At 37.6% G+C, this 11,589-nt stretch overlaps 1 protein-coding gene across 1 annotated transcript; it reads right to left on the reverse strand.

Moving 5' to 3' along the window:
* Window positions 1–1,018: 1,018 nt before the first annotated feature.
* On the reverse strand, window positions 1,019–7,274 carry LOC130283953 (gamma-crystallin-3-like). Its single transcript, XM_056533753.1, has 3 exons — window positions 7,266–7,274; window positions 4,686–4,928; window positions 1,019–1,294 (listed from the first exon to the last, which is right to left on the reverse strand). Exons 1-3 carry the CDS (start codon window positions 7,272–7,274, stop codon window positions 1,019–1,021), a joined length of 528 nt encoding a protein of 175 aa, XP_056389728.1.
* Window positions 7,275–11,589: the final 4,315 nt, after the last annotated feature.

An 11,589-nucleotide genomic window follows, 5' to 3' on the forward strand; every position in this document is an offset into this window, starting at 1 on the left:
CTTCTCTGCGCCTCAGTCTTAGGGTATGTTCACACAGCGGAGTGTCTGTGCGTAATTCCACTGTGTGTATATTCCATGAGGACATTCAGATGCAGAAGAGACTGCAACACAGACTGCAGGTAAGGGTTGAACTGGCTCATTCTTTACCCAAAAAACATGTTGCATTTATTGTGGCACAACTTACTAAAGAGAGCATATTTGATACTAGACATGTTTGATTTACCTATTTGGATGTACTTACCTTATAGTAAGCTGCTTGTGTTTGTTTGTTTGTTTCTTTGTTTATCCCTACATAATTTGTTAGAAAGTCTTACTATGTGGGTAGTGTGGGTTTAAATAGGTTCAGAAACTGTAGACCAGATTTTTTACACAAAAAACTAGGATATGCCGTCAATAAATGTAGAATTTTACAATATCACACTCCCTTTTATGAATGTTTTTAAAATATGTCTAATGTGGTGCAAAAAGCTTCTAAAACAAATAGGGGGAGATTTATCAAAACCTGTGTAGAGTGCTTCTTTCATTTTGTAGAGGCCAGTTAAAAAAATAAAAGAAGCAATCTGATTTGTTGTTGTAGTAAAATGCACCTCTCTTCCTCTACACATGTATTAATAATTATCCTGCATAATTAATGTGGTGTGCATCATATGTGACAGGTTTTTTCTTTTTGCACATTTTGAGCCAGATCTGTTGAATTTTCAACAACAAATCTGTAGGATTAGATTTTGTTCTGATTCAGTTGTGCAGTTCGACCTACAATATATTTATTTTTACATGAAATAAATTTTTAAATTATTAAATACTGTTCCAGTCTTTGCTAATTGAAATGCAACAGGTAATGAACTTTAAGGAAATGTGTGGTAGCAGAAGCCTGTCCTGTATTTGTATCCAGGAATTATCTATGTTACATAAATCATTTTATTAGCTATAGAACTATCATTCAGGCTTTGTAGAACAGTACTCAGATGATTTTATCATCAATTTTATTGAATAGCAGTTAAATTATTATTCTATTAGGTTAATTGAAATGATAGACTCGTCTGAAGGAACCAATTCTGGGGCTTGTGGCTCCCCAGTCACTGTATCTTCTGTACTCTCCAGGCTTCAGGTAATACTGACGTCCTCTGTAGTTGGGCTCTTCATAAAACATCCAGTATCCATCTTGTACTTGACAGGAGTTGATGTCATTGTAGCGGAATCTCTCATAGACATGAGGACAGTCTTCAGTGAACTCCATCATCTGACCTCTGAAGTCTTCTTTCTCATAGATCCTGATTCTAAATGATCCCTGATGCTGTTAGAAGAAATATTCTGTTACAACTAAGAATAGGGGCTAGAAACCAAAAGGTCCTAAAATAAAAGTCATTATCACCCCACTTCTTAAATACAAAAACTCTATTTTCTACCCAGATTGTAATTCTGTGAGTGACCATACATAACACATTCTCATTTACTCATTATAGTCCACACAGAAAAGGAGCAGCAGATACAGTAGGTCTAAGGCTGGAATTCCACATTCCAAAAAAAACGCCAATTCTGCCGCATGGCATTTTTTTGACCAAAAAACGCTGTGGCCAGATGTTAGCTGTAAATCAATGAGAAATTGCAAAATGGTGTTTTTCAGTTTGGCTTTTTTTCACTCTTTTTTGGCATTTTTCAGCTTCTTGGCGGTTTTGCAAAATCGCAGCATGCTGAGCCTATGACGTTTTTTTCCCGGAAATCGTGGCATTTTCCTCCCATAGAAGTCTATGGGAGTGAAGAAATGCCAAGAAAAACGCCATGTGGGTTTTAACTTTGGCATTTTTCCAGGTAGTTTTTATTCTCTTTTGGACTTTAGCGATCCAAAAAAGTGACAGAGATACCTTTTCTTAATAAAATTTAATTGGGTACCATTAAAAAAATTATAAAAAAGATACAGTAGTGATGGAAAAAATGTATCTTTTTTATAACAACATTTTTATTAATTTTTAAACAGAGATCAATTTATGTGGGCGGGCAGGGCACTAAAAATAAAGCCGACAATAATAAAAATGTAGTGTGTGTGTGTGTGTGTGTGTGTGTGTGTGTTTTTCACCTTTTTTCTTTCTTTTTTAGGTGGTACTACTACTCCCATCATGGAACACACTGTTCCATGATGGGAGTAGTAGTTCCTGTACTAATTGACAGATTGCCCGGGTTCCATTGCGATCCTTCTGTATAATTTATAGATGCGGCTGGCTGCTCTTCTATGGTCCCCTGCACTGCCGAATATATACACCTATTCCTATTTCCCTCAGAGAGCTGTGATTGGCCAGATGGTTCAAGCCAATCACAACTCTCTGTGGGAAATATGATTAGGTGTATATATACGTCAGTGCAGGGGACCATAGAAGACCGGCCGGCCGTGTCTATACATTATACAGGAGGATTTCAGGAGTGACATTCGCTGTGATCTTTCCTTAAAGGCAGGTACTACTACTCCCAACATGGAGCACACTCTGCTCAATGCTGGGAGCTGTAGTACCTGCATTAATAGACAGATTGCAACAGGTGTCAGAAGTTACACTTGCTGCAATCTGTCTATTAATGCAGGTACTACAGCTCCCAACATGGAGCAGAGCAAGCTCAATGATGGGAGTGGTAGCATCTGCAGTTAAGGATAGATCACAGCGGGTATCACTCCTGACACCCGCTGCGATCGTCCTATCTATTGCAGAGATGCAGAGCGGCTTTCTCCTGCGCTCCACATCTCTGCACTATACTCCGGCTGGCCAGTGATATGAATAGAACATCGCTCATTTATATTTCCTTCTGAGAGTGGCAATTGACTGCAATCATACGACCAATCCCCACTCTGGGCAGAAAATATGAATGAGTGATGTGAATTTCTATTCACATCACTGGCAGGACAGAGTACAGAGCAGAGATGTGAGCACTGTATAGAGCGGCTCCGCATCTCTGCTATATTATGGACAATTGCATCAGGTGTCAGGACCCGAGGCGATATGTCTATTAGTTCAGGTACTACTACTCCCATCATGGAACAGGCTGTTCCATGATGGGAGTAGTAGTACCTGAACTAATAGACATATCGCCTCGGGTCCTGACACCTGATGCAATTGTCCATAATATAGCAGAGATGCGGAGCCGCTCTATACAGTGCTCACATCTCTGCTCTGTACTCCGTCCGGCCAGTGATGTGAATAGAAATTCACATCACTCATTCATATTTTCTGCCCAGAGTGGGGATTGGTCGTATGATTGCAGTCAATCGCCACTCTCAGAAGGAAATATAAATGAGCGATGTTCTATTCATATCACTGGCCAGCCGGAGTATAGTGCAGAGATGTGGAGCGATGTGGAGTTCAATGCTGGAAGTAGTAGTACTACCTAAAAAATGTTTTTAAAAAAATAGAGAAAAAAAGTGAAACCCACATACACACTTTATTAAAAATTAATTAAAAGTTCATTATAAAAAATAAAAATTTCCTTAAATAAATTTTTTCCCATCCCTACTGCATCCTTTTTTTTTTTTTTTTGGTACCCAATACATTTTGAAAAAAACGCCAAATGGGCCAAACATGCAATTTCAACTCAAATGCAAAAAGGCCAGTTTAAAAAATGCCAATAAAAACCTCATAAAATTGCACTGGTATTTTTTCTGGCGTTTTTTTCGGTGAAAAAAATGCTGGAAAAAAACAAGTGGAATTCCAGCCTAAGGCAAATCAAAAGATGTTTTTCTATCTTTTTTTGAAAAAAGGTGGAAGGGGCTCTTTGTCTACAAGGAAACTTTTTTTCACATAGATACAGAACACACTTGGTGGTTACTGTCATTTTTAGTGGTACCAAAGTGTAATGGTTACAGTACACAACTTGATAATATGTCTCACACTTAGTGGGTATGGTCAGGTTGAGCCCCAGGAGGATTAATCTATTTAGCCTGGACCTACTGTGCAAATATGGGCTTAAGTACCACTTGGAGATGTTTGTTGGTTGTACCAGTAAATTATATACATGACCTGATGCCTCCAGAGGTGTCTTTGACAGCTACTGTAATTTACTACTCATTTTTAGAAAAAAGAAAAAGACCATTCCATTGGATACCTATAGATTACGTGGCAATAACAAATCCAAATATATAGCTATTATTTTAACATGGTCCAAGTCTACAGTTTCTACTGTATGTGGGATTGTGTCAATAAAGGAGTACCACCTTTATCTGTTTAACAACAAGCAGTTTAACATGATGTTAATCTACTTATATACTTTGTCCTTGGACTCTTTGGCTATAAAGGCATAAATAATGAGATGCAGTTTTAACACATCACTGTCCATACATGTTTTTTATGGTGGCAAGGCACTCCATATGCAGCAGGTTCAAGCTGTATCTTCAAGTTGCCACTTGCCTAAAACTGGCGGGATTGTGCGTCAGCAACTTTTTATTCTAGTATTGAAGTGAACAAAAAGGGGATGATTTAAACTTTTATTGGGGGCATTATTTACATATATTTTATTTTATTTTTTTTCACTATTTTTTAGTCCCCATAGGGTATTATTACATGCAATCTTTTGATTGCAAACACTGATCAATGCGCTGGTTAATCAGTAATCTTTTTTCACTTTATAGTTGACAGAAATGTAGATTCTATTTTGATCATTTTCCAAAATAAAAAAAAAATTTACATGAAAAAAGTAAAGCAACTGACCTGAGGGCTTATGCGACAAGACTTAATGGAGTCATTATAACCCATCCATTGCTGGAAGTCAGGATATTCTCCTCTATGCAGAAAATACTGGTGTCCTCTGTAGTTGGGGTGTTCATACAGGATCCAGTTTCCACTTTCTACACGGATAGAGTTGCAGCGTCTGAAGTATGAGGACAAGTCTGAGCATTCTGAGTGACACTCATAAGAGCGACCCTGGAAGTTTCTGTCCTCATAGAAATTAATCTGTAATATAATAACAGAATGAAAAATCTTTGAACACAAAAAAATAAACAATCCAGACAGTTTGATACATTAAAATTCTGTAGCATAGTGTGAAAAAATTCATAGTAGATTCAAATATAAAATAGTATGTTTTTCTGCTTACACCAGGGATGTAGTTACTAAAGCCATACATATTATTATGATAAAATTAAACAAATATGCTGTGTTTACCTGTTTTATCCTTGCTAAATCCTGTGTCCCCACCAACTATATTTACATAGCAGCAATAATGACATGCCCATACCAATGCTTTAGCCAATCAAAGACACTGGGGTAGCAACAATAAGGAGGGTATACAGGCACATAATTGCTATAGCTGTATAAACAAAGCTAACAGGGAGGACAGGGTTAGCACTGCTGCAAGTGACTTTAATAATGACATTTAGAGACCAGATGTTACTTTTTTTTTGTGAAACGGGGATTATAGAATTAGACTACAAAATGAAAGCTAATTTCTTTCAAAAGCAGAACCACACCTGTCCTTAGTTTGTGTGTGATATTGCAGCTCAGTTTAGCTAAATTGAATAAGTAGTAATACTGCACACATTCCGAGGATACATATGGTGCTGCTTTGGGAAGAGATTCTCTGTGTTTCTATTTGTATTTTTTTAGATCTGCATAGTTTTTAGGGGATCATTTGTTTTTGTTAGTTGAGATCTGACTGTAATAAATAATTCTCATAAACACTGAGAAAATGTAACCACAACTGCTTATCTACTGGAAAAATATAACTAAAATGGCCTTTTAAATGGGAAGATCATACTCTTGAAATCTGTTATCTTGGACTACCACTAATTTCTAATGTGAAGGTATTGGGGTTGTTTTTCTGATGCTGTCGCACATTTACATCTCATTCAGTATTCTAAGGAAGGGGCCATTCAAATCAACTACAATATGCTTGGAATTCAGTGTCAGAGTCAGGCTGGGTTCACATATGTCCGGCATTTAGCATAGGTGAACTCAGCCTAGATCTGGACACAACTGATTCCACATCTTGAGAAAGGAATCATCCGAAACACGTGTCGAGGTTGCAGGATAACCACTGGGAAGCCGTCAGCATGTCACAATTAGGTAAAGTTTTGATTTGAGATATTGTTCTACCGTGTGCTGAGTAAACTGATACTGCAGGACTGTATTATTGGTAATATTGTGATCTCTGTATATATCCCAGTGATATCCTGCTCAGCTTTTTGTTGTTTTTTTTTTAAGGGTGGGTTATTTTATGGGTGTTTTTTCTACCTGTTTGTATACAATAATAAAGATGAAATTTTGAATATATTTTTGGGCTAATTTTTATAGGTTTTGTTAATTATTATTAGCCTTTTGGGCTTGTAGGTAATATATGTTGATTCCACATCTGTTGACAAAAGTTGTCATCAGCTATATGGCATTTGGCATCCATTGTTTCTGGATGGCGGACAGGGGATAAGCTGTGTTTCCCTGTCCGGTGTCCCTGTCCGGAATGGGATCAGTTCTAGCATCAGTTTCCCTCCGGTGCACACCATCGGGAAACTTTGCCAGACGCCTGATATATGTGAACTCAGCCTTATTTATTTACTTATTGTGTTGGCAGAATATGCTTTGCATGTGCATTTAGAAATGCTACTGGTGCAAATGCTAAAAGCATCCAAAGACTTCTATTAGTTTGATGGATGCCAAAAGAGTGTTCTTTTGGCATCGTTTAGGCAAGTTTAGGTCAATATACCTTTCACTATGTGGAAAAACATGTACTGTTAACCTTTCCTATACATGCATTCCTAGAATGAAGGCATGTAAGGCAATATATATATATATATATATATATATATATATATATATATATATGGCTACACTTTATCAAGTATAGCTGCATACATCAGGGGCATTGAAGGCACCTGTCAGAGAACCTCAGAAGCATTTAGAATATATACCAGATCTATGACGTAAACACAATGGCCCACATTTACTGTTACAAATGCACTTGAATTTTGGAACAATTTGTGCCACAAAAATGTCTAACTGGACTTTTTGTTACAGTTACAATAAATTTTCAACACTTAATAAAAGGATTGTAGCTTTACATTTGCCATCATTTGTGCCAAATTCTGTTGCAAGTTTAAGCCAACTAATAGTTGATCTAATCTTTCTCATTCAGCATTGATACCTGTTAAAAAAAACTAACCTATTTAAAAACTGTCCATCTAAGTTTGCACTGTCTAGGAAATAATCGATTTGGAGACTGTAAAGCACGTAATATGTCATAAGTAAAAAACACCTTAACATTGCCCGTAATGAAGTTTCCCATTTATACGTTCTTACCTTTCCCATTTTTCTTTATGTGTTAGCTGAATGGTCTTCTCTGCAAAACTACATGGGCCTTTATATATAGTCTCTATTGTATGGGAAACTTGCTGACTTTTTGCTTACTAATTGGAATAAATAGTTGTGCTACCTTCACTAAAGTTTTGTTCTTTGTGACCATTGTGGAATATGTGCTTATTCACACAATTCAGAAGTTTCTTCAAGATAAAATGGCAAAAAAAGAAAGTTGAACTATGCAGTGCATTTTTGAAAATCCTTCTTTTGTTGTATATAAATCTCTCAAATTAATTGTATTATTACATACAATTATTAAATTAATTGTATTATTAATGTGCACTTTAAATAAATGATAAAGTGTTTTATAATAATAATAATAAAATGTGTACATTTTTAAAGGTTATATAACAAATAAGTATTGTGTTGGCAAACATACAGTACAGATAAACACACAAAATCCCTATTGTTTCTATAAATTATATGCAATTCTGTATGGGTCATAGATCATTTAAACATGTTGGGTATAAATTATGCAGATTATACCCATCTATCCTACCACTTGTCACTTGTTCTAACTTGTTACCTATAACTTTGTATAGACATTGTTTTTTTTTGTTCTAACTCTATTGATATTACTCTCTGACCTCATTTGTACCACAGACCTTGAAAAAGGTCTCCAGACTGTAACGTTGTATTTATTATGTCTGTGTTTAAAGGGGTACTCCGGTGGAAAACTTTTAAAAAAAATGTTTAAATCAACTGGTGCCAGAAAGTTAAACAGATTTGTAAATGACTTCTATTAAAAAAATCATAAACCTTTCAGTACTTATTAGCTGCTGAATATTACAGAGAAAATTATTTTCTTTTTGGAAAACAGAGCTCTCTGCTGACATCACGAGCACAGTGTTCTCTGCTGACATCTCTGTCCATTTTAGGAACTGTCCTGAGCAGCATATGTTTGCTATGGGGATTTTCTCCTACTCTGGACAGTTCTTAAAATGGACAGAGATGTCAGCAGAGAGCACCATGCTCGTGATGTCAGCAGAGAGCTCTGTGTTCCAAAAAGAAAATAATTTCCTATGTAGTATTCAGCAGCTAATAAGTACTGGAAGGATTAAGATTTTTTTAATAGAAGTTATTTACAAATCTGTTTAACTTTCTGGTACCAGTTGATTTGAAAAAAAAAAAAAAAAAAGGTTTTCCACTTTGAAAATCCCAAAGAAATAATCTGTGTACACGATTTCCTATGAAGTCACACTCTGGACGATCAAAGGCTGCATAGTACGGCTTTATTATTACCTCATCCCTACTAGGGCCCATCCCATAAACACATTGGCTATAGTCAGATGGAGCATTGCCCTCCCCTATTTCATGATGCCCTTGAGGCAATATTTCCCAGTCAACCCACTGTGATGTGCCACCTTTGGCACCCTACTCTTATGTTACACCACTTCCTACAGCACCCAATGCTGTCTCCCAGGGGTGCAAAGAGTGTTGTTATTAAAGCACCAGATCTTCCTCATTCTTTGGCTACCCAATATTGCCCACCTGTACTAGTCACTACACTGGTTAACCATTTAGTCCAGAATACAGTACAAAATTCTCACTCTCATCCACAAAGCTCTCCTCAGTGTTTCACCTCCCAAAATCTCCTCCCTCATCTCTGTCTATAAGGCTTGAATTCCACTTTTTTTTTTTTTTTTTTTTTTTGGGGGGGGGGGGGGGGGGGGTGGTGAAATGCCAAGGAAAACGCCAATTCTGCCTCATGGTGTTTTTTCGGCCAAAAAACGCTCCAGCCAGATGCTAGCTGTAAATCAATGAGAAATCACAAAATTCTTTTTCCACTTGGTGTTTTTCAGTTTGTTGTTTTTTTTTTTTTTTTTTATCCTTTTGGTGTTTTTTCACGCTTTTTTGCCATTTTTCAGCTCCTTGGTGGTTTTGCAAAATTGCAGCATGCTGAGCCTATGGCGTTTTTATCCCTTAAATCGTGGCATTTTTCTCCAATAGAAGTCTATGGGAGTGAAAAAAACGCCAAGAAAAACGTCATGTGGGTTTTAACTTTGGTGTTTTTTCAGATGTTTTTTTATTCTCTTTTGGACTTTTGCGATCCAAAAATTGAGGGAGATACCTTTTTGAATAAAATTTCGTAGGGTACCATTAAAAAATAATAATAATAAAAAAAAGATAGAGTTCTGATGGAAAAAATAGTTTTTAACGAAATGTATCTTTTTTATAACAACATTTTTATAAATTTTTAAACAGGGATCATTTTATGTGGGCAGGCAGAGCACTAAAAATGTAGCCGACAATAATAAAAATGTAGTGTATGTGTTTTTTATCACTTTTTTTTTTTAGGTGATATTACTACTCCCAGCATGGAACACACACTGTTCCATGATGGGAGTAATAGTACCTGTACTAATTGATAGATCGCCCCGAGTTCTGCTGCGATCCTTCTGTATAATTTATAGATGCAGCTGGCCGCTCTTCTATGGTCCCCTGCACTGCCATATATATACACCTATTCATATTTCCCTCAGAGAGCTGTGATTGGCCAGATTGTTCCACCCAATCTGTGGGAAATATGAATAGGTATATATATGGCAGTGCAGGGGACCATAGAAGAGCGGCCGGCCAGTCTGTTCCATGCTGGGATTATACATTATACAGAAGGATCCCAGCGGGTGTCAGAAGTGAAATTCATTGTGATCTTTCCTTAGCTCCAGGTACTACAGCTCCCAACATGGAACAGAGTGTGCTCCATGATGGGAGTTGTAGTACCTGTACTAATAGACATATCGCCCCGGGTATCATTCCTGACATCCGATGTGATCGTCCCATCTATTGCAGAGATGTGGAGCGGCTCTCTACAGCGCTCACATCTCTGCACTGTACTCCGGCCAGTGATGTGAATAGAACATCACTCATTCATATTTCCCTCTGAGAGCTGTGATTGGCTGCAACCATCTGGCCAATCCCCACTCTGGGCAGAAAATATGAATGAGTGATGTTCTATTCACATCACTGGCCATAGTACAGAGCAGAGATGTGAGAGCTAGCATCTCTGCTATATTATGGACGATCGCATCAGGACTTAAACCCGTAGCGATATGTCTATTAGTACAGATACTACTACTCCCATCATGGAACAGTTTGTCCCATGCTGGGAGTAGTAGTACTACCTAAAAAATTAAAAATAAAATGAGAAAAAAAAGTGAAACACACACACTTTATTAAAAATGTATTAAAAGATAATTATAAAAAAATAAAAATTTCCTTAAATAAATCTTTTCCCAACGATCGGTGCATCACGATGTTAGCCCAGGGTCCCGGCTATAAATAGCAGCCGGGACCGACCCGATGTGATGCGGGGGTCACAGCGCGACCCCGTTTTAAACACTGGGATCGGGAGCAGGGCATACAGGTACACCCTGCATCCTTAAAAATTTAAGTATCGAAAATATTTCACAGTCCAATAGCTTCTGGTTAATATTGACCCCTCTGATAGGTGATGTAACCTGCTCCAGACCCTGTAATGTCAGTGTGAAAAATCTCCCCTCTGACATTCTGTGCAATGTTTCGAGATCATGGATATGTGCCTAGAGTAAAAATGAGCAACATCAGACAAGTGCTTGTGTATATGTACTTTGAGAGGATTTGTTGTACAACCAACATATGGTAGTTAACATCTTCTATAATCTGACCCACTCACTCCTATCTACAAGAGAAATTAAATAGGTATTCCAGGATTTTTTTTATTTAACTATGCTACAGAGGCTGTAAAGTTAGTGTACAGTAGTTCATAACATAGTGTATGTACGTATGTGTGATTGTGGTATCACAATTCTTCTGTGATTATCGCCCCAATATTTATTTTTAACAGCATACAAAATTACTCATGTCTCGGGATTTCCCAGCTGGCAGTGCATCGAGACCTGACATCATTAGTCAGATGATCAGAGGGAGCCAGTCCTGCTTCAATTTTGCAACAGCTGTAGGCCCCTTGGTTAGAAAACACTGTGTTTCAATGGCAGGGGTAGCTGATGTGTGGAAGGGAAGAAAGCAGCCTCATACTTGCAAGCATGGGACTATGGGATGTGTAGTTTAGAGAACAAAAACAACAGGAAATACCCAGTTGATTGTGACATCTAAAATGAAAGTGAAACATCCTGGCAGCAGCTCAGCGGAGCTGATCGGGACCATTGAGATGTCCCCATCAGCTGAAAGGACAGTGGGAGGGCCCTTACCTGCTTCCTTGCTGTCCGATCGGTGCTGTGCTGATCCAGGAAGCTTCAGCAGGCTGGAGCGGCAGAGCACCGATAAT

The sequence above is a fragment of the Hyla sarda genome, chromosome 8, assembly GCF_029499605.1.
Source record: "Hyla sarda isolate aHylSar1 chromosome 8, aHylSar1.hap1, whole genome shotgun sequence".
Taxonomy (NCBI): domain Eukaryota; kingdom Metazoa; phylum Chordata; class Amphibia; order Anura; family Hylidae; genus Hyla; species Hyla sarda.

What these genes read in the sequence shown, in the direction of transcription:
- LOC130283953 (XM_056533753.1), bottom strand. An exon ending in CTTGTCGCATAAGCCCTCAG is followed by an intron (nt 1,295 to 4,685) that starts GTCAGTTGCTTT and finishes TTCTTCTAACAG; the next exon opens with CATCAGGGATCATTTAGAAT.